The sequence below is a fragment of the Glarea lozoyensis genome, assembly GCF_000409485.1.
Source record: "Glarea lozoyensis ATCC 20868 chromosome Unknown GLAREA17, whole genome shotgun sequence".
Lineage (NCBI taxonomy): Eukaryota > Fungi > Ascomycota > Leotiomycetes > Helotiales > Helotiaceae > Glarea > Glarea lozoyensis.
Genome location: NW_007360991.1, coordinates 429,462 through 452,935, shown reverse-complemented (window position 1 = coordinate 452,935; position 23,474 = coordinate 429,462). Strand labels below are relative to the sequence as shown.

General features: G+C 46.2%; 5 protein-coding genes across 5 annotated transcripts; 2 read left to right on the top strand and 3 right to left on the bottom strand.

The window, feature by feature from the left end:
- Window positions 1-715: 715 nt before the first annotated feature.
- On the bottom strand, window positions 716-3,271 carry GLAREA_11975 (SET; the record flags this gene model as incomplete). The annotated part of the gene is made up of 3 exons (XM_008082757.1): window positions 716-1,624; window positions 1,669-2,051; window positions 2,101-3,271. The coding sequence occupies 3 exons, from the start codon at window positions 3,269-3,271 to the stop codon at window positions 716-718; spliced, it is 2,463 nt and encodes an 820-aa protein (XP_008080948.1).
- A 4,082-nt stretch (window positions 3,272-7,353) lies between these two features.
- Window positions 7,354-10,554, bottom strand: GLAREA_11974 (uncharacterized protein; the record flags this gene model as incomplete). Its single annotated transcript, XM_008082756.1, has 1 exon — window positions 7,354-10,554. One exon carries the CDS (start codon window positions 10,552-10,554, stop codon window positions 7,354-7,356), a length of 3,201 nt encoding a protein of 1,066 aa, XP_008080947.1.
- Window positions 10,555-11,558: 1,004 nt separating this feature from the next.
- Window positions 11,559-17,318, top strand: GLAREA_11973 (L; the record flags this gene model as incomplete). Its single annotated transcript, XM_008082755.1, has 1 exon — window positions 11,559-17,318. The coding sequence occupies one exon, from the start codon at window positions 11,559-11,561 to the stop codon at window positions 17,316-17,318; it is 5,760 nt and encodes a 1,919-aa protein (XP_008080946.1).
- A 1,162-nt stretch (window positions 17,319-18,480) lies between these two features.
- Window positions 18,481-22,202, bottom strand: GLAREA_11972 (UDP-Glycosyltransferase/glycogen phosphorylase; the record flags this gene model as incomplete). The annotated part of the gene is made up of 7 exons (XM_008082754.1): window positions 18,481-18,954; window positions 19,105-19,476; window positions 19,527-19,761; window positions 19,819-20,031; window positions 20,584-21,319; window positions 21,367-21,972; window positions 22,022-22,202. 7 exons carry the CDS (start codon window positions 22,200-22,202, stop codon window positions 18,481-18,483), a joined length of 2,817 nt encoding a protein of 938 aa, XP_008080945.1.
- A 417-nt stretch (window positions 22,203-22,619) lies between these two features.
- Window positions 22,620-23,474, top strand: GLAREA_11971 (ClpP/crotonase; the record flags this gene model as incomplete). Its single annotated transcript, XM_008082753.1, has 2 exons — window positions 22,620-22,918; window positions 22,973-23,474. The coding sequence occupies 2 exons, from the start codon at window positions 22,620-22,622 to the stop codon at window positions 23,472-23,474; spliced, it is 801 nt and encodes a 266-aa protein (XP_008080944.1).

Sequence of the window (23,474 nt, the reverse complement as noted above, 5' to 3'; positions counted from 1 at the left end):
GCTCGACCAGAATAAAATCATAGAATGTTATAGTGCGCTAAGCGTTGAAATGGAAATAGTATCAATAAAAAAGCCGATTGTGAACAAAATATTTGTCCCTAATATTTCGACATGACGCTCTGTGCTCATGCGCCACAGCGGGCCTGGAAGCTGCAGCGAAAACGCGCTAGAGTTAGAAAGGAGGTGGCTTAATCAGCCTCAACTACTTCATATCTGACCAATCACAGAGCCACAATAAATAGTAGATCAGTACGAAAGATATATGATTCGTTTCTTCAATGGCAGCTAGAAAACCACAGCGAGATGAGAACGCTAATATTATCTATAGACAAATGTAAATTAGAGAGCTAATGAAGTGTTCTTTGGTGGCCCGCGCTCAGAGACGTTCATATTCATGGAAAGGAGAATTGAACCACTGAATACTTCGCAAGCCCAAAGACTCCTCTCTCCAAGTACTCCTTTCTCAGCGCCTGCAAAGCACGTAATAGCCCCAATAATATGACCAGATCGAGCATCCTTTGGAGACATTTCCCCAGATAAGGACCAATACGCCAGGCTCGCCAAAAAATTGCCGAAATCAAAAATAGGTAATCGTACAGTACACCAGGCCCAGTGTTGAAAACGGGCCAAGCATCACCTCCATCACCTCCAGACACCATAAATGCAGCCCAAGATCTATTGCCCTCCAATTCGACGACGCTCCAAACTCTCATATTCACATCTCCTCGTCACTATCTCCAGTGAGTGATGAAGGATGGACCACTCTAATTGTGCCTTTCTTAGTGGGAGTTCCCTGAGCAGATACGGGACCGTAAGGACTCTTGTAGGTGTCGCTTGAGCCACTTCTTCCAATTGAGGCGATTGTATCAGCTAGATACTCCTTTCGTGCGGACGTTGGTTTGATGATTCTCTTTCCAACGGATGACATCTTTTCAGGGGTTCCAGGGGTTGTCATTGTCTTCATGCTAGAGCGTCGAGAAGGGACTTTGGAGCGTCGGCTACCGTAAGTTTTCATCGAATTGACTTTTACCGTCTCTTTTGTCTTTGTCTTCGTTGTTGTAACAGTTTCACGTTTGACGGTAACAACTTTACGAGCGTTAAGATATTGCGATGAAACACTTTTTCGGACGGACTTGACAGCATCTTTGGCAACCATTTTCATGCTTGCTGATGACTGTGATCTTTTGAGACCAGTCGGGACTTTGATCTTTCTCTTTTTAGGACTCGGAGCGAGATCTGAGTCGTCAGTGTCACCGACTCCAAAAACTTCCTTGAACTTTCTCTTCCCATACTTCTTCGTCGCCTTCACAGCATCTTTGATGGCCTCCTTGACAGGCTTTTGGTCCTTGGGTTTTGGTCCAAGCACTCCACGGCAGTTATCGCTACCACACCGACAGGTCTGGACATTCTTTGCGGAAAAGGGATCAAAGTTGTAGTCATAGGTCAGCTCATCACCGGTCATGATGGGGTTGTCTCCAGCAAACAAAGCCATGCGGGGTTTTCCAGCAACAACCCATTTGACCATTCTGCAGTTTGGCTTGCATGAATGATTGACAAAACGAGCAATGCTACCTTTGGTACCATCGAGGATCATGTTTTGGTCGAATGACATGAGATAATAGCACTGAGTTATTAGCTTTGTTAAAAATCAATTACATTGAAACTTACCTCATTGTTTTTGTATTCGTGGTTCATTCGTCTATCGCATTCCTCCTCTGTAATGATTTCACCGGTGTACTCAACAATGATCTGATTAGCTTCGAAACAGCGATTACTGCGCACTCCATAGCCTCGATCAGCAGTCTTGAGGACCTCAACCCCAACTCTGTATTTTCCACCAGCCTTACGGCGCTCTTGAAGTTCGTCAAAAGCACGATTTCCACAAGCAGCTTTACCCACATTGCAATTGTTGTCGTCACACTCATAAAGCATAGTTCGATTTTGGCATCGCTCATCGCATCCGTCTTCTACATCACAGACACATTTTGAGATATCTTGCAGGTCCTTCTTGACCTTTCTCCAAGATAATGCTGCGTCACCGGCAAAGCGATCTAGATGTTCGTTAGCAGATACCAAAGTGAGAGGTTCTAATGTATTTACTGCTTGATGTCTTGCGCCACTCATCAGGTTTTGGCTGTCCGGGTGGTAGTGGGGAGCACACATCGAATGGTAGCTTGAAGTCTCTACCCAGATGCAACAAACGCTGACCAGCACCTTGTGGCAATGGCAGGATAGATCTACGCGTTGCTTTCATCTCAGCCGCTCCGTAATCTTCCTTGTGCGCAGTTCCTTTGGGCATATTCTTAAAGATATCTAAGTAGCCAGATTGTCCCGCATATATCCCCTTTGAGTGCCATATCTTTTCCTTCTTCACATTTACTTTTTTCTGTTCTGGTTTCGGCTCTTCAACTTGTGGTGGTTCTTCGGTCTTCTTCTTCTTCCTTGGCCGCTCTTCAACCACAAGTTTTCCATTACTCCAAACTTCGTGGATGATAGGTTCCGTCTCAATCTTCGCGAATTCCGGGGTATCCTGCAACTTCCTCAGCTCCCTCTTGATTTTCGTGGCTCCCGATGCAACATCCTCTTGTGAAGACAAAGCGCTTTTCTTTCCTGCTCCAAGTTTGTTCGTAAATTTTTGTACTGCGGATTTCGTGTAAAGTGACTTGCTACGTCGCAATGGCGATGGCTTGACGGACTTCTTTGCATTGCCTGCAAGACCTATCTGACTCTTGGATCTAGACAACTTTTTGACCGACCATTGCAAATCAAGCGCGTCTATTCCATCTTGGATAAGCCTATCGTTATTTTCGTCGAGTGAATCCGTAGAGGCATTAGCTGGCCCAGAAGCGCCAACGAGCATGTCATTAGATATAGTCTTGCGGCGCTCCTTCTTCTTGTATACAACTGGTGTGCCATCGGGGTTCTTGCAATACTTTTTCGGGGCATGAACTGCTGTGCCGGTCAGAACCTTGACATTGTAAGTAGTGACGCTTGTGCGCTCGCGACGGCTTCGAGCTCGAGGCTCAGCGGCAGGAGTTGCTGGAGCTGACGAGATTGCTTCTGTCTTGAGGATCGTAGAAGATATGCTGGCACCGTCGCCGATGCTAGTGGGAGGTGTAGAAGAGGAGGAAAGCGATTGAGGGTCTGAGGCGGCATCATTGTCGGCGGTTATATGGCTGGCTGTAGATATGGTAGGAGACGCACGCGTCGCCTCCGGGCGACTACTTGCTTTAGGATGCGCCCCGATCTTATCCATAAGTGTAGAGAGCATGGCTTGGTTGTAGAGAGCAAAGGTCGCGTGGCATGTGTTGTGTTGTAGACACGCGAGGTGCGAAGGGTGAGGTGATTGGGAACGTAGAAAGAACACCGGCGATTTGCTTCTTTCAGATTAGCTGCGGCGGATGGAGTGGAGCTACGAAGACGTCAAGTAATTTCTTGAGTCAATCGTCGAGCGACCCTCGTGCGAGAAAACACCTAACAGCAACAAGATAAATGAATTGGCAAGATATTCGCGAAGTTGTTGTTGTCATGCGGGGGAGTTCAGCAATTGGTTGTAGGAAGGAAGGGAGTGGCTGGGGCTGGCTACCAAAACATTTCATATTTGCTCGCTCTCCCACCTCGCCAATGAGAGACCACCAATTTGACAAACTACGTGCCATTAGGATGACTGTACCGTGATCTACCTTCCAACTAGTCTTAAGTGCTGATTTATTGCAGAGGTATATTGATAAGTTAAAGTCTTTACCTGCGGCTAGGGCAATTTGAGGAAAAGCATTATCTGGAGCTCTAACTGCTCTAATATCATTTCTACTTTTTCGACAAGAAACGTGATCTCGCCCTTATTAAGGTCTTGGAGTAGTATCGAATTAGGCTTTTTAGTCGGCTAACCTACTCCACGACACAATTGGTGGCGACATAGTAAGCAGCAGTCCGGCGGTTGTAGACCCAGAAGTAACATATGCGCCGCTAGACCTCTCTAGAAATGGATCGAAGGCTGTTGCTACTTGCCATCGAGGCCCGATACAGACATGAAACTTCCAGGTATGATGGTGAAGGTTTCGGAACACATGGACAGGGGCGAATGTTACGGCCCATCATCACCTGAAAGGAAATTATTGAATTCGTTAGCAAATAGAAGTTTGACGTAATTCGGGCTAATAGTAGCCATCAGAACTTTCCTTTGCATTACCAGTTCAGTCCATGTGGCAACAGTTGGCTGGCAAACGGGGAAGTGTTGGAATCCGAGAACATTATTCTTGATTGCGGCTAACCTTGAGTTGAAGGGTGCGGAGCAATGCGCCGCAGTGTACATCACAGCTCCTTAGCATAACTACAAGAATGCACATCACAGCGTACATATTAGATCTGCACAGGACTTTCCTATTTGTTGTATTTCAATATATAGAAGAGAAAGTTTTCTCTTGTTACTAACACCGTCGGCTGCAATATGGTCATCTGAACTCTCTGACCTCAGACACTTCAGCATATCTATACCAGTAGAGCATTTCAGAAGGTTTCCTTCGATCTATCTACCTCGCTATCATGATCAGAGTCATTTCGGCTCTACAGAAATCTACTGCACAGCTACTTGTTCTTAACTCAGCCGCGACCAAGGTCAAGGCGGAGTTTTAGTGAAAATTTGAAAGAGCAGTCAGCCTCTGGTAGCTGTATCCATGGCTTCATTCTTGTAACACCAGCCCCATATCATCAAACATGGAGAAGTGAATGTGAAGTGGTGTAGATGCGTGGAAAGTGCTTGAAAGAATCAAAAATGAATCCACGTCGTGCTAACCGAGATATTACCATTTTATGCTTGAACAACTATAAAATGCGTGAAAATGCTCAAAAATCACGAACCACGGTTAGTATCGGGAAGCAGGTTTGTTTCGAACAGTAAAGATATCGTGGAACAAAATTCTCTTTTTGGTGGGTTTTGGCCGGTAAGAGTGTCCTCGGCAAACACCCTAAGTTTTCAGCGCCGCCACGACAGCCCACCACTAAATGAGCAGAGACGGCAGCACTCCCGTTCAAGAGAGCTCGATTTTCAAGATTTTCTTCATTCATCAAGCTTGGTTAGTTTATCGAAACCAATAGTTTCTTTACGCAATTCAAGATCACGGTATCGACTCCTGACTTCTTCAACTACTCATAGTGACTAAACAGGCAATCGTGCCTGGATAAAGTCGAGGAAAGGTGTACTTGAAATCAAAAACCATTCTCCCAAGTTCATGTTGTTTGCAGCACGTCGTGGTACAGGATTAGTATTCTGAAATTGCTACTTCCGGATTTATCAGCTTTAATTAGTTGTTGCTGACATTGCAACATGACACGTCTCTACCCTCGACGGCTGGACTCAACGTCGGGTTAGTGTCAAGGAAACATTACCGAGTCAATACGCTTGAATTTATCTCTAGCGAGCTCTAAGCGTATATGTAGAAAGACCTTTAAAATCAATCGTCTTTTCCGTTTGCCGTGTCCAACAGCTAAATACCCCGAGAAGAGAGCGCACGTGGAATTCGATCGGTTTATAGACGCGTCACAGGCCACAAACTACATACGTACAGTAGATAACAGTATCTTTAGCACCTTAGAGCATGTTAGCAACCAATAAAGCTATCAGGAGCAGTGAGCATATGTGGCTATCAAAGGGATACAGCAATCCAAACGACGAGTATATCATCTTTGAGCATCGATTAAATGTAATCCAGCACACATTAAACGCGAGAGCACTCTGTTTTCTGACCTGAATCTTCGCTCGAGTCTAGGCATCAACGATTTTGAAAAACCCAAATTTGAAGATCCCAAATCTGGCTTCAATCGCCGGAAGTGGTCGCTTTCATAAGAAGCGATCATCTACATCCTCCATAGTCAAGTACACCTCCGGGCAAGAGCATCAATTAACATCAGCGATTTCAGCACAGGTTGTGTGAGCAGAAAGAGTCAGTACAAAACTTAGCTCACAAGAAGGGTATTTTATAAAACTTGTCGTTTGCATTACGTGAACAAGATTCTTTTTCACTCACACAACGTTACATCCTTGAAGACTTTGCAGAATCTCAGACTTGGCGTCAATTGATTTTGTCAACTATCAAGACACAGAAACTCTGAATTCTACATCATATAAAAAGGACTAGGTCCTCAAATCTTCTGTCGATCTAACCACCAGAAGACATCGTGTCATCTGCTTGGGAACCCAGAAAGGCAGGAAATGTACCTAAGATGAATTAGGTTAATCAAGAAGTGGGAAAACCAACCAGCAAAGCATCTCAGCCGAAATTCGTGAGTATGGATCCGTTAAACCTCAGTTTTGAGTTACGTAGACTCCGCTGATGCTCAGCGAAAATGGGCTACAGTTGCCCGCACTTTATCGAGCAATTCTAGGCATCGTCATGCGAGTGGCACATTTTTAAAGATGGATCGTAGAGTATTCAACTATTTGAAAACGCCTAGGGAGCCAAATAAAGAGAACAAGGCACTCACTTGGCAAAAAAGCAACTGGGAAATTCTTCAGTTTACCCCTACCATGTCACAGCTCTGATGTAGAGTAGACGATAATAAATAGCAATACCTCTCTTTCTGATTTGAACTTGAATTATAATAAAACTCGAACGTTATTTTGGCAATTAATAGTTGTTAGATAGTCAAATAGATCTCTTTTTTACTGAACGAATTATACACGAAATGCACAACAGCGTGCCGAATTAATCAAAATACGTCAAAACTGTCTTTGATACCGCCCACAGCGAGTCTGCAAACTTGTTGGTGTAATTGACATTATTCGTACGTAAATCTAGTCTACATATTGACTTGAAAGTTACATCACATCGAGAGAGATGAAGAACATGCTTCTAAAACAGCGGACCGAAGTGTTATTAGTGAACTTAGAGGTGAGCGTTGTAGGTCGGTAACCAGTTTGCTGTGCTATTCCCACAAACTCTCCCACTGGTTTGAACTTCAGAGTGATTACACCTGTATCGCTTGCGTTATGCTGATTGCCAAATACAAGAAGGAACGAGTCGTTCTTTTATTTTCATTTTGGAGCGTTGCGTAGCTTGTGTTCAAGGTAGCGTTATCAGCTAAATAGGTATCTATGATCAGAATATTGATTCATTAGCCACACGGAGTTGTACGCCCATCTCACAGAAGACGCAGGGCTAGCAAAAAGCCAGGAAAATATTAAAACTGAAACGATCACATAGCAATATGCCAGGGTATATCTAATTTCCGCCAGGCGCCATTTACAGACACTCCTTTAGCTCCATATATCCTACGCGTTCCAACTCCATAACAGTATATACCTTAACAACCCGTGACTGTACAAAAGCCGAGCCAGACAGCATCTTTCACAATGCTTCACACAATACCAAACAGTCTCCGCCTCTTAGCTCCATTACTTTCCACAGTCTTCGCTTGACTCGAATTTCGAGCCTTTTGCAACTCTCCCTCTACCGACCAATCGCCCAAAAAGTCTGCAAAGCTTCCTAAAGCATCATCCATATCAAAGCCTGCTGCCTGAACATCAGGTCGAACATCTCTCGACGGGGTGCCCTCCGAGTCATCCGACAGGTGAGAGGTATCGAGGGTAGCACTTTCACGACGAACAGCATTTACCATTGATGGACTAGTAGGCTTCAGGTGGCGAGCGCTCTTGGCAAGTTTTAGCCTACGCTCTTCTTCAATCGAAGTTTCTTGGTCGGCTGCTATGAAAGCTTCTGCCATGGCGCCAATCGAAGGGCTACCCATCGATACGGACTCATTTTGTGATAATCCTTTCGGCTCTTTGAAGACAGTAAAGTGCTTTGAGAATCTCGGAACCAGGTTAATGTCAGCCAGCTCGTCTGTATCCAGACCTTCAATGGGATTTGGAGGTGGCGGGGAATTTGCCAGTCGTCTTGTTTGATGCTCCTGGCTACTGCCTTCCGAAGTGTCGGACAGAACACCAAAAGATACCCTCTTGTTAGATTTTGATGACGCCTTGTTTGCCGCAGTGGAAGTCCACGGATTTTCAGTAACCACGTCAGCAGTCAGCCCGTCATCTGCAACTATCTGCTGAGATTTCACACTGCTGAACCTAGGTGGCGGGGATGGCGTCAATATATCGCTGAACATCTTGATATTAATATTCTCGGGACTACTCTCGTGGTTGGGGGAATGCCAACCGTCACCCACGGTTCGGTCGTACATGTTTCTCTGCCGGGACGAGTCCTGGGGTATAGGTGAAGTAATCGTTGAGGGTTTGGTGGTTGGATCCTTCTTTGGTAAAGGCGGTGCGTCCAACTTTGTCCATGGACTTTGCTCGCCCGGCCTAGTGATTTGAGAATGTACTTTTGGCGTATCTAGTCTGTTCTCAATGGAAACCGTAGAGCCAATCGATGTATCAGATATTGCTTCCTCGATATCCAAAGGTGACGTGCTTCCAGGGTCAGAGTCCGAAGACTGTCCACCGCGCCCATTTCTAACTGGACTCAATGGCTCCCGGGCACTTACATGTTGAGGAGAAGTGCTCATATTGGCCTCACTAAAGCGACTTGCGGTCCCTGACGACAATCGTAGGCCTGATGGTACCTCGTCTTCAGGATAACTGCTCTCCGTACTGCTAGCAGTCCCCGAATTGATTTCCATTGAAAGATGCGAGGGTCTGAACGGCGATTGCCGCGAAAGACTAATGCCAGATGATTTGGCGGGTGTGGTGTTGAAAGACTGGGTACTGGAGCCATCTGATCCTGCAGGCTCAACAGACTGAAGTCTTCTCGGTCCAGATGCTTTATATTGGCTTTGGGGATAACTGGCAGCTGTCCCGCAAGGAACGATTAGATTTTGAGAGCCGTGACTCGCACCAATAACGGGAAGCAAAGATGAGCCTTGCCGTGAACCATGCGACTCGTTCCTGAGCGCAAATTTGACAGTTTCAGCAAGATTGGCGGCACTGCGTGATGATAGATATGGAGTCTTGAGGTCTCCACTGTTCTGGGTACTTCCCAGCTCGTCGTCTTGGGAAGCGGCTTCTATCAACGAAGAGTTTTTCGTCGAGGTAGGCTTGTACCACTCGACATAAGGACCAGGCGCCAGTACCTCCTCGTTATCATCGTCTTCGTCGCCACTTTCAGACTTGATACCAGCTTGTGTGGTGCCACTACTCCTTACGCCAAGATGATTAGACTCCTGGGTTTTCATAACATTTTCAGCGTTATATTGGACAAACATATCTTTTGACACAGGCCTCGAAGATGCCGTTCGCCGAGAATCAGAGTTGCCATGCTTGGTATTCCCCGAAGCGGAAGCAGAAAAACTGCCCTTGATCCGTCGTTTCTTAAACTGAAACTCTTCAAGATTGCGTGAAGAGGGAGCGACTTCTGTGACAAAACTTACCTCGTCTCCTGGTGTATTTGGATCCTGTCGTTTCGCCAAACCCGAGGATCCGGGCAGTGCGGGCAATGTATTATTCACAGAATTAGAATATTGCATGTTAGAATACTCCGCTCCAGAATCGGGTGTATGCTTAGCCTGTAAAGCCAGATAAGACCCATCTTTCGAGCGTTCTCCTAAAGCAAGAGCAGATGGTGGTTGAAAATTCGGACTCGAGGAATTGAAGGATGGTTGTTGCGCATAATGCATATAATCCGACCGTGACCCGTGACTATTGGACATCGATGACAGTTGCTCTGAAGGTTGTACATGTTGAAAGACGCTACGAGATAGCTCAATAGTCCGATTTAGCCCACTGGTTTCCTGACTGTCAGTTGACGTCTTGGGCCTTGCTATATCTGGAAAGCTGCTCAAAGGCTTACTACTCAAAGGATCTAACCTGGGATCTTGAGCGCTGGCGGTCCCTTGAGCCTTCCATTGAAACCTCTGATTATATAGTTGCGGATTGGGAGTCGGTGTCTCTATATCTGCCTCGTGCCACCGCGCTCTTTTTGACACATATGACCCTTTCAGCCATTGTGAATCTGCAGCACGTTTTTGGCGTGTAGTTTCAATCCGCCTTTCTTCTCCAAGTCCATCTGAAGTGTTATGAGCAACAGCTGTCGCATGGCCGCTAGAAACCCCTTCTCGTGAGCTTTTATGTCCCGTAGCTCTGCCAATCTTCTCCTCCAGGTTCCGAGTCGTGGTCTCCCAATTCGATATCCGCGGTGAAGAATTTCTCCCGCGGCTCCCAGACGAAGTCGCAAAAGAGGGTACAGCGGTCGGCCGAGGACCCCTTATGCCATCGGATCCTTCTATCCCACTTCCTGCCAAAACTCTTCTAAATGGCCCGGGTTTGTCGTTTTTCGTCCTCCGGGCTGGGGGATGATATCGCCATGGATGTGACCACTCACTCCTGTCCTCCAAAGGACCTCTGAGCCTGGCAGACTGCAAAACAGGTAAACAACCCCTCATATACTTTTGCGCATGGTCTTCATATCGCAGGCGCTTAATGCGCAATTCATCGTCGGTCAGTTCGGTATCGCTTCCTTCGTAAACCATGTCGTCGGGGGAATAACTGGAGGCGTGGTAGAAAGGTTCTTCGTTCTGCGGGTATATATTCAGAGCCTTGCGGGTGTGAAAATCCATGGCTCTCGATCTCCCATGTGGAGATGTTCAACAAGATTTCACGATTTCATCGGTTTCTTCGGGTGGGGTTGAGGATGCGCTGGATGGGATGAGATGGATGCGTGAGGTACCGCGTTATTTTCCCGTAAAGTGGTGTCTAAACCCCTCCATTGCCTAGGTGATCGCGATTCCCGCTACTGCGATTACGCAGGACACCACCGGGCACTCCATTTACCCATCTTCATATATCTGAGGGTGTCTTCATTGTGGTCATGTTAAATAAAACAGCTTGCTAGTGATTCCCATCGGAAAATTCTACACTACTTTGATCGAAGTGGTTCATGTTTGCTGGAATGAAAATCTCTTGTAATGATGTGCTATTTTTGGTTCACACCAGCCATAGATGGAGATACTGTGATTGAATAGAACCCCAAAGTTTTTTACTCTCTTCAAATTGTTGTTGAGCGCTGATCCTGATACATGGACATCAGCTAGAACTATCATGTCCTCCTGTTTCAATTATGCCTGTCGCTACAAGCCTGAATACTGATTGCCTACTACCAAAACTAATAATGATGCTAGGTAAATAAGTTATAAGCCAGATTTGACACATATAGGATACACTTCAATAGGAGATATAAGATATTAGATTTATGTGAATTTCGCCATCACAGAAATTATAAAATACGTAAGATATTAAGGTTGTGTTTTTGCAATCGTTCAAGTTCCCCTGCTTTTTGCTCTGCATCTACCCCACGAACTGTTGCTGTGGAAACAGCGAAGCCCAATCGCGCTTGCAAGAGTTTGTTACACGAGCACGATGAAGCTCAACCACCGACGCGTAGTTACGTCTGAAGATACATCTATTGCGAAGTGAATTCCAGCATTATTTGAAAATACGTATTCCCGCACTCGACAACTATTATCGCGCCCAGGGAAAACGCCTTATCCCAATATCGCATCGCGCGACCAATATATCATTCATGACGACCCGCAAGTAATTCCAACGCAACACAACCGACTCAATGGACCAAGGCTGGCTGGACTCCTTATCGGAGGATTGGGAATCGCAACCAAGATCCGCCGGTTCACCTGTACCGTCGCTACCTTCTTTGACAGATTCAACGTCAGAGTCATCGAGCGCTGCGCTGCACGCAAGTCGAATACCAAAATACAACCCCGAGAAGAAAACATGGAGCGCGCAACCGGAGAAGAACAACAGCCCCCTAAGTGAGAGAAATCTAAATGACAACAATGTACCGCTATCAATACGATCAAAATCCCAATCAAAGTTACGGCAAGATATTTCAGCGAGCGTTCGGGGAGGCACCAGGCAGCGCAGGCGAACGTTGTCCGACTCGGCGACAAATTCGTCGCAATATGGGACCATACAGCGTAAAGCAGACCCGTTGAGTCAAGAGAAAGCATCCAGTGAAACGCCTGAGTGGAAGCGCAGGCTGTTGCAAGGAGATGTCGCATATGGCGAGCAACGAGATTTGTTTACAGCCGCCGGCTTGGAGGATATGTTTCGGCCACCACCTACGATGAACAGTACAGCACCAATCAACCTTACCACAAAACCAACCGACGAATCGAGTGTCGTGATGCCTTCGAGTCCCCCTCCATACAACATTAGAAGAACACATTCGGAAGAGGGGCACCTTAGTGAAACGCAGAAAGACTTGGATGGGCCGAGAGACAAACAGCCTCGGATTGTTAAGTACAGAATGATGGATGGTGATAACAGCGGGTTCTCCTCCAACGAGTTAAGTAGAAGCAGCAGTTTTCAACCACGGCCATCAGTGGTTCCTAACATTCGGGACGAAAGCTCATTCGACAGCACGCCTCAAAACCCCGGAATTGCACCTCCCCAGAACACATACCCAGTAGATGCTATGAGCCGTGTTGTTAGTGGCCAGAGCGATTTTCGGAACGAGGAGTTAAGTCCCATATTTATATCGAAGCAGAACACGGTCAGTGGTAGTCTTGACTTCGTGGCGAATCTAGCCACCAAGGATCTACAAGAAAGTCCAGATGATTCCCTGGAGGATACACAAAATCAAGTAGACGAGGACGCCGCCGAGTCTTCTCAGCTGGTTCTGGGCAATGCTTCAGCTGACACCGATGACTTCGCCCATAACGGTAAATTTGTGAATCTACGGAGGGGTGGGCGCTCAGAAGATGGCTCCTTTCAGCAGCGCATGTTAAGTCCGTCTTCACTTCCAGCCATAGACGAATCAGACCTCCTGCCGGAAGAATCCATGCAAGCGAGTACACCTAAAAACCTAGCATTCATCAAGAAAACGAGAACATCCAACAATAATCACAATCAACCTTCTAGTACAGCATTATCGCCTATACCTCAGACACCCGAAACAAGTCCTTCCAAAAAGAAGAAGAATGAGAACAGTTCAGGAAGTCCTTTGAAGCTATTTGGCACTTATGACACGTTTACCAACCAAACACTTTTGAGAAGACTAAGCCAGTTTGAAAAAGACGACGAAGAACAAAAGACCTCGAAGGTCAACTCTGACTCGAAAGGGTCGTCATCTGACGATGTATTTGCCACGAATAAATCTAATGGTTTCAAAAGAGGCCCTAGGAAAGTCAATAGTTTTGGCGCTGGCGAGTTAGATAGCTTCCAATTCAGCGAAGAGATGTCTTTCAACTCTGATGAGTCGAGAGGCCAGATTGCGGATGTCAATGACATCTCTCTTCCAATGTTAAAACCTGATGAACAGCCAAGCTTCAAGTTTCAACTACAGCCATCTCCAGCAATTGAAGACGGTGATGTAGCTCACCGCGCCGAACGTACGACACTGACAAAGTCTACCAAGCGACGTATCAGCATTCACACGACGCGCACAACTTCAAGTGTCAACAAAAATGAATCTTCACAGGTTGTCGAAATCTTGGAAACACCGAGGAAAAGAGTTGGAAACTCCGAGGGGAAACGGCTTCCACGATCTCCCTTTAAAGACCCCACACCGAAGCGTCGACGAACGTTACATAAGTCTGATCTTGAGGAATCAATTGAAGCCCACAATGAACCTGGAAATGATTCACTAAGGGAGACACACCACCAAATTCAATCGGTCATTGGAAAGAAGAGGAAAGACGCCAGGCACGGCGATGACCAGCAAGCCGCTACGCCGAAGGTACTCGCTATGCGCCAAATGTTGCGACCTCGATCGCCGACCCCAAATCAGAAATTGAATCAAGAATCGAAGCGATTGAACGAGGGCGGATCAGCTGTTGTCGACCGGGCTACCCTCTTGCAACAAGAAAAGATTGCGCGAATCCAAGCAGAGTTGGATTCAAATAGCCTTCAGAACATTCCATCCATTCTGGCTGCCAATCAACAGTTGCTGGACGGCAATCGAAAACCATCTCTTAACACACAAGACTTCTTGGACGAAGCTAAAATGATTATGGGATACATTCGTACCAAAGCACAGGCCCCGAGTGGCCTTGCGAGTGTAGAAGAATCTGAGTCTGAGGCTGGTCGAATACGTCCTGATGGTTTTGGTGATGATGACAGTTTTGAAGATTCCTACGAGTCAACAAGAGAGCCATTTTCACGACCACCGAGTCGTGATGGTGCCCCTGTTCAACGTTTACCACTGAAACAGGCAGATCCGGAACTTCTTAATCATCTACGAAAGTATCAAGAAAAAAGTGACATTGACGATATTATTGCTTCTTCTATTCGAACAATAGCACAAGCTAAGGCCTCAACTGAAAGTCTCAAGGAAGAAATGAGCCGACAGCTGAATGCGGCGAAAAACCTGCAGAGTGAGACGGCCAATAACCCTTTTATGGAGAATAGCGAATTTCTGCGAAAGAGAAAACACTCATCATCTGTAACTTCTAATCAGAACGTTGACGAGGTCGAGTATCCTTCGCATGGGTCTAACTCCTCTGGTCGGTCGACTGTCATGTCAATTCCCACCGGGTCATCTCGAGGTTCTGACTCGCGTCGAATCATTGAGCCACACACAGTTTCACATCTTATTCCCGAGCAGGTTGCGGGAATGATATTTGATCGTGAACGCAATATGTGGGTAAAGCGAAAGAGTGTTAGCCAGGAGAGCGAAAAACGGAACTTTCTTCCCTCGGATGATACCGACGAAGATCCTTTTGGTGGGATCCCAGATCTGTCTGTAGACGAGACTCAAGAAATGCAAAGATTGAAAGGCATCGCCGCCGAACTTCAGCATACTACAGAGCGGATTCGAGAGAATCATGCCAGAAACAGTCAAGCCGAGCCCAATACTGCCTCACCCTCGCCTACCATCCGAGAAACCAAGTCAGAGAATCCGGTATTGCCTACTATATTTGAACAAACATCTGCTTCGGAAGAGCGGGTATTTGCTACTGATAAAGCAATATCTCGAGATGAGAATGACTCAATCGCCGAACAACACGCAGCCGTTAAAGCGCCGCTGGAGAGTGTGGAAGTCATTGGGAAAGAGATCTCGATTGTTGGAGATTATGCTGAATATACTCCACATCCCAAGCGGAACGCTACTATTACCTTCTCATCACCTCTGGTCTCGGTTATCCCGCCAAATGTTGACTTTGACACTAGCTCTCAATCCGAAGCAGACCATCAGACTAGCGACGGGAGCCAAGAGGAAGGGGATAGTGTTATTGTCAGAAAAGTCTCGAGTAGACAAGTATCAACTTCGGTCAAAACTCGTTCTTCAAGCAGCCGGAAATCATCTCGCCACGACTCCATGGTCAGCCACAAGTTTTCGACCAGGCCTGTATCGAGGATTGATGAACGTGATGAGAGTGGAGAGGAAAGTGACCCTTCCTCACCAAAAAGAAGCGTCAGTGTCATGGTGGCGACGCCTCTGCGTTCGAAGCAAGCGAGTGGCATGATGGTCGTGACACCGCGGCCGTCCCATGACATTGGAACCTTGACGCTTACTCCAATGTCAGAGTTCACCATCCATCACGACGAGGAGGAGTTGGGTTTGAACGTTAGCTATGTTGCCAACAACAAGCGTCACTCACATGGAACAGACAAGCAGAAGACTTTATCACTCGTGATTAAAAACCTGGTAGAGAAGTTGACGGAAGTAGAACCTTATGAACCGTTCTGGGAACACATGAAAGAAATTGATCTGAGAGACAAGAAACTGTCCAACCTACATAAACTCGACGAGTTTTGTGAGAACCTGGAAGAGATAGATGCCTCAAACAACCAGATCAGCCAGCTAGACGGAGTTGCAAGATCTGTGAGACATCTACGAATCAGTTACAATTGTCTAACTGATCTCACTGCATGGGGTCATCTGAGTAATTTGCAGTATGTCGACGTCTCAAACAACGAACTTGAGTCACTGTCCGCGTTCAAGCACTTGTATCATCTTAGGGGTATTCGAGCTGATAACAACATGGTCACATCGATAGACGGGATTGGGAAGCTTAATGCACTTCTTAGCTTGCGGCTAAGGGGAAACCTGGTCGAGAAAGTTGATTTCAAGAACACCGAGCTACACAAACTAACGGATCTTGACCTTACGAACAACATGATCAACGCTGTTCTTAACTTAAATGAATTGAGCTCACTTTGTGATCTCAATTTAAGCGGGAATAAACTAGACGAATTTTGCCCTAACGGATCAAAAGCCACGACAGCAATGAAATACATCCGACTAGACGACAACAATTTGGAAGAGATCGACCTGAGCTTATACACGAACCTCCGTCTACTATCTGTCGACAGAAACCGACTGGGCAAAATCCGTGGCCTGCATAAGGCAACGCATCTTGATACTTTGTCATTACGCGAACAAGATGGAAAGGGGGCTCTTGACTTATCCTTCCTTTCAGAAGCCTACGAGGTCCGTAGGTTGTTTTTGTCTGGAAATTTTCTTGAAACCTTCAATCCCGTCATCAAATTTCTTAACCTCCAATATCTTGAACTTGCAAGCTGCGGATTACACGCATTGCCCGCGAATCTTGGCCAGATGATCTGCAACACCCGGGTTCTAAACCTGAATTACAATGCTCTATCGGGCATATCTTCACTTAGGGGGATTGTGAGGTTGAGGAAATTGCATATCGTTGGTAATCGACTGGACAACATCACAGCCGATGTTGAAACACTGTCAAAATGGCGCGATCTCATCTCGATTGACATGAGATGTAATCCATCCACCCTGGGCTTTTATCCTCCTGCCTCAGACGAGATAGTTAAAAGATCTGAAGACTGCGAGACGCTGTCGCTCTTCATTCTGGCCAAAGCGAACGTGGAAAGGGATACTAAATACACGAAATGCCTGGATATGAGAACCAAAATGGTCAGGAGAGCTTTCGAGCTGTTAGTAACAGCTAGTTGTAAGAGCGTCCGCACGCTTAATGGGTTGCATGTTGATCGAATTATTATAAGGAAAAGAGATGATGTATTCAAAGGCCTGGTCAAGATCGGAATCGTGGCCGATTCTGCTGATGGTGCGGATTCTGGAAGAGATGACGAGAACAGTACTCCAAGGTCTCAGAAGACCGCGGATCACAAGCAATCTAGGGATAGCGTCAAGTCTTCGCGGCAAGCAAGAGTTAGGCAGACGGATTCAGCTTCTAGGGACGCCTCTACGGTTCGAAAATCATCATCGCAAACCGAACGCTCAGAGTCTACTCAAACAACTCAGTCAAGTCCGTTTTCTCCTAGATCTGTTCGTGGTGGTAAAGCCAGCGCAAGTGCAGCCGGCATGTCGACGCAAAAGCCAAGAGAAAAATCAGCCATATGGGGTGCGGAGGATAGCTTTGCATAAGCCGGATTTTACCGTTTAAAGTATGATTTGTATTTATGCTTTCTGGGGTTTTTTGTATTATCGGACTGCATGGAGTTGGATGGGATGGGAGCATGGAGATTGGCGTCATGGTTATGGCATCTTGTTTTGGCGTACTAGGTGGTGTAAGAGAGAAGGATTACGACTTAATGATATCAGTGTGAGGGTTTTGGATCCTTGAAATTATACTGTTTGCTTGCATTGATCTTCTCATTGTGTTAGGTGATGTGATTTAGCAAATTAGTCTGCTCGGGCCCCGTGGTTGGAAAGCGAAAGAGAGATTAATGAGACTTCAATTCTCGTCGTATCTGCCACAGGAAATTAATTGGGTGATGTCAAATCTAAGTCAAGCACGATTATGTGGACTTGACAGAATAGGTGACCAAAGTATTTACCATTACCGACGTGCCCTTAGTTTGAGCCTTAGCTGAAGAAAGTTTGGTTCATCAATCGGACTAAAGACGCGTTCTCGTTTCCACTCGGACTATAAAACGTTCATCTATATATATTTAATAAAGCACATTTTCTATATCGTCATACCCTTCATATAGCCTTCTAGAATATGTATATTAAAGTATAGGAAATCTCGCATTGGATTATTGTATCAAACGTGATTCCATTTTTAACGTGGAAGGAAGTAAATCAATGAAGTCTTGAACGTTAGGGATGGTTCAGTGATACTATGAATAAGAAACGGGCTGCGGCGACTTTGTAAGGTGGAAAAGGACTGAGTTGACATTTGAGGGATGCTGGAAGTGATAGTCTGTTGTAGGTAATTTGTGTGATGATAGATTTGGTATTATGACTGGGCCTGTTCAATAATTATTTGTGCTGTCTGTGACTTAGTTATTCTCTTACCATGCCGAGACACAACCCCGACGTATGTGAGTTGGGAATGTGGGGTTTTACGTTTTCCGGGATGTTTGTCAAGATTTTATGACAAAATTTTACACTTTGCTTGTGCGATGTGTTCTGAATTGTCTTGTCGGCTATATAAAGGTCATGCCCGAGTTAACAGTCTCATTCATCTAAAACATATAAGCTTACAATTCCAACGCCATAACCCTGGCCATGCTCACAAATTGTCAAATACATACCCCAGCCACTTCTAAAGACCAAAAACATTCTACGCTCCAAAAAGACTCTATAAAACACGCTCCTCATTCATCTTACTTTTCCCATGCCCATTCCAATCCGGCACTACCCTCTTCAAATACTTCATAAACTTCGCCAATCCAACAGCAAACTCCACATTCCCTTCTGGATCCACGACTTTCTCAGGATACGCAATACCGGCTCCATACAACCCTTTGATCTTATTTCCTTCTAAATCGATAAACTCGGCGGTTTCATGGTCATACTGGACATGTTTGTCCATTTGAAGGCATCTATCTGTCGTTCCGGAGACTTTATCAGTTTTGGGCGCCATTAAGATGTAGCGGAAAGCCGTGTCGGCTTTGTAACCGACGGCTTGGATGATAGTCGAGCATTCTTCTAGCTCGCTTTTATACTTTTCTAGCTCTTCTCCTTCGGGATTTGAGACGGTGACGATCTTGGTGATGTGTTTCCCCACGGGTGAGGTGGGTAGTTGAGAATCCTCGAGGTTTTCTTTGGCCCACTTCGAAATTAGGATGTTAGCGGGTGTTTGCTATAGCGATTTCGACTAAAAAGCTAGAACACTGTCACAGCAATGGACAAGAACATGTCTTGGTGTGATATCATTCCAAAAGATAGGGTGGTTGCCAAAACAGAAATGGAAAATACTAACGTCAGCTGCATCCCCCTTGAGACCAGTGTTGTCTCGAAGTATCCATCCATCTTTTTCCTCGGCATAACGTAGAGGATGCCGTGTGAACCACTTGACATGAAGCCTGGGATGTGTAGTGCTAGCAAGTTGGTACAAATTTCGGAGCACAAGAACAGCACTGTGAGAAGCACCAATAACCCCAACAGTACTTTCCTGATCAACAGGGAGTTTGAGCTTGAGTTGTGATGGCTGAAGTGCGGTATCAAGATCAAACCTTTTTCTCCTATCGCTGACTGGTAAAGGCTTTACTGATGGTTGACTTCCAGTGCATAGTACTAAAATTTGCGCACCGTGATCTATGCCTTCTAAGCTTCGGACGTGCCAGCCGTTTCGCTGAGGTTGTTAGCACTTGAACAGAGTCTTGATGTGATTGGAAAATGTACTTGGGTCCACCTGGCACAGTGGATTTGCTGTCTGAACCAGTGCACATCATCGCGTTTTCTGAGACCTGCAGCAAGAAGATTGCATAGATCCGCTGCCTGAGATATCTCACAAGTCTTTTCCTGGTCCATGTCCTTCATCACAGTGTAAGCATTTGGTTGATTCGCTTGTTTCGTGATCTTCCTGAAGGGCTCCACGCCATCAGCGTAGTCTAGAAATCTCTTGACTTTGGTATTACTATTTATGTATTAGGGGTGGTACTCGTCAATGGTCTCATAATAACGGGATTCTCACCTTGGGACTTCACGATAGTAGGTATTCAGTCTTCCAGCGCCGGACCGGTTACCAAGCCACAAGATTGGTTTCACATTTTGCTCCAGGAGATTTCCGACCGTAGCAATACCAGCTGGGCCACCACCAACAACGATCGCTGCATAATAATTTTTCCATTCCCTGGGTTCCACAGAAAGCCTTCGTATTTTGAAAGCTCCATCCTCGGAATGGAATCTAGAGCACAGGATGTTTGGAGCGAATATCAGACCCCGTCTTACCCGTGTGCCAGCCCACGGATTAAACTTATTTATTAACATCTTTGAGTTATCGAAAATGCACAAACCGCCGACGCGAGCGAGGACGCCAAATAGCGAGGCAATATGTCGGGCTCAAAGCTGTTGAGAAAAATGTTTACAACATTTGACAAGGCACAGCCTAGGCTATAATAGTCCTGGTGCAGAGAGGGAACAGGCAAACACGGGTTTAACAAAATGAAGTTTTTATCAAAATGTAAAATAAATAGAATTGGTGGTCATGAATCAATCGCAATTTTGAGGAGTCCCTTCCGTATGAGGCTCCACTTTTACATTTTCGCACTACATCATTTTGGGACATCACGAGACTGCTGACTACCATACCTATTATAATTCTACTTCTTGTTGTCGGTCATATACTTTAGGTGGTAAATCCTAGAACACAATCAATCAGAAACTAATGAGAAGTTTCATCGCAGAACATTATAAGTTTGATTATGGCATTTGTTTGCCTTTGTCTAGTCTGTCTCACCTGCCTTTAATAGCATCTTCCGGCCGCGACGAAGCTCCAGACCAGCCTAAGATAAAATAACCACCCCATGAGGCAACTAAAAGAGTAGACATAACTAAAGGCGGCCAAGGAATGCCGGCAACTATCTTACTTAGCGTCTCGCTTTGAGATATCAGGAAATAAATCGTATCAGTTATTGTGACCAACATGGTCAAGAGGAAAGCCGTCAATTGTTTCGAGCCTCTTCTCGGTACTCCCGCCATATCAGTAATAATCTTATCAAGTCTCTCCGCCATCTTGATGTCGGAAAATTCACTCTTGACTCGTTGTTTTCCAGCTGCACCTATAGCGCTTCGCTCTTTTTCTGAGAGCTTATGTAGTACTTTATTCATCACCATCGTCCAGCTCTCAACGTCGTCCGGTGAGCAAAGCCATCCGGTCTTTTCGTGAACGACTGTTTCGAGCGGTCCACCTGTATTAGCCGCTAGGACTGGTACTTCAGCTAACATAGCTTCCAGAGGGACGATCCCAAAATGTTCGTTCGAGGGTGTATACACCAATAGACTTGCTGATGCTAAAAGCATATCTTTCAAGGTGTTTGGTACTGATAACAGGAATAGAACGTCAATATTGTCCGGCACATTTAGTGCTGTGACAATGGTCTTAGTCGTAGCAGTCTTGAGGCCCAAGGAGTCAGCCAATGCGACAAGCTCCTTATGGTATACAACGTTCTCCTGAACTCGAAAATCATATCCACCTGTCGAAAATTAGCAACTGAATCCAGTCTGAAGTTCGGGCACAAACCGGCAAGTACAAGTCTCGTTCCCTCCCTCCCATGGGCCCCAAGTCCGGCATATGCCTTGATAGCCAGCCCAATATCCTTCTTTCTCTCAAAGCGATTGATACTCAAGATTATTCCTCTATCTCTCCACGCAGCCACAGCCTCCTCCTTCTCCTCAAACGTCTTCTCCCTAACATCCACACAAGGATATACAATTTGTAATTGTTTCTCCCTGACAAGATCAGGCCAAACCCTTCCCACAACGCCCTTTGTAAACCCCGAATTCACCACAATCGAATCCGCAAAACTCATACTCCATTGTTCCAGAGTGTCAAACGGGATTCTATACGCGCGTTTCAACCACGAAGATCGTCCTTGCGCCAGCAACAAATCGGGGAAGTGGCAGTAAAACAGTATGCGCGTGTCTGGATAGAAGTACCGGAGCCATGGTAGACCTGCGCTGAGCTGGTCGACCACGAAAGCATCTGGTTTTAGGGATCGAAGCTCGGATGTGAAGTAGGTGGAGAGGATGAGGTGGAATTGGCGGAGGATCGCGCAGATGATTGAAAAGCGGGAGAGGAGGGAGGAGGGGATTAGCCAGTTCCCGCGGACGCGAACGTCGAGTGTGCCTATCAATGTATTAGAGTTTGAAGATGTTGGTAAGAGTAGGAAAAATACCATTTCGCGCTTCATCAAAGCAATGTTTTGGGTCGCAATGGCTGGTAAAGATCACCACTTTATGTCCTCGATTTTGCAGACCAACAGCCGCATCGATTATCAATCGCTCGGCACCTCCAATTCCTAGGTCTGGATGGAAGAAAAGTATCGTTCCCGGCTTTTTCGATTTGGTTGCGCTCATGGTGTTGTTACTGACACATTTCTTACTCCACGATGTTTCTGCAAAGCTCATGTGGGACCGTGACCCTTGAAATGTTACCCCACCAGGTATTATTCTTTTCTCTTCTTGTTCACATCTTCTATTAATTATGTTATATTTTGCGATTTGGCTACGAAATACAGCAATTAACAAGTCATCTAATAGAAGTATCCTAACAGTCAGGAACAAGATGAGTGATCAGGATCTTAATCACATCCATCCAAAGCCACAGCCTCATCAACCGAGGCCCGACGAGATGACCTCCAGCACATGAAGAGGAAGCTGTATCAAGCTCTTCTCAACATCAACACCTCTCATCATAATTCAATGCCACAATACCACACCCTCAAAACTATCACTAAGTTCAATTACTGAGGAACACACTTATTAATCTCCAAAATGACGACCGTCTTCACCCTCCCCATTTCCACCACAGGATCCATAACTTGCACCACACCCTCCCCCCTCGTCTACCTCCTAACCTTCACCTCACCCCCTGACAACAGACTCACAACCTCCTTCTGTCAGACTCTCCTCCTCGCCCTCGACATCCTCGAGTTCTCGCACCCCCCAGGCGTCATCGTAACCACGTCCTCGATCGTGAAATTCTATTCGAACGGGCTGGATCTGGAACATGCGACGAGCACTGAGGGGTTCTTCGGGGATAGTCTGTATGCTGTGTTCAAGCGGTTTTTAACGTACGTATTTGTAAAGGAGAGGGGAGAAGAGGGTTAATGGCTGATGGTAAATAGATATCCAATGCCCACCATCGCCCTCCTAAACGGCCACGCCTTCGCCGGCGGCTTCATGCTAGCCATGTACCACGACTACCGGGTCCTCAACCCGTCGAAAGGCTACCTCTGCGTCAACGAGCTCGAATTCGGCGTCCCGCTCACCGCGCCCATGTCCTCTATCTTCCGAGAAAAACTATCCCCGCAGGTCTACCGGAAGATGGTCTTAGAAGCGCACAGATGGGGCGGGAAGGAGGCGCTGGAGAATGGGATTGTGGATGGCCTGGGGGGGTTGGAGGAGGTGACAAAGTTTATTGGGGAGAAGAAGCTGACGGGGAAGGCGAAGAGTGGTGTGTATGGACTTTTGAAGAAAGAGATGTATCGGGAGTCGATGGGGTATTTGAGGGATGGGAAGGATGAGAAGTTGGGAGGTGGGAATGAGGAGGAGGAGGAGAGGAGGAGGGGTGGGGAGGAGAGGGTTAGGGAGTGGAAGAAGAGTAATAAGGGGGGTGCTAAGTTATAG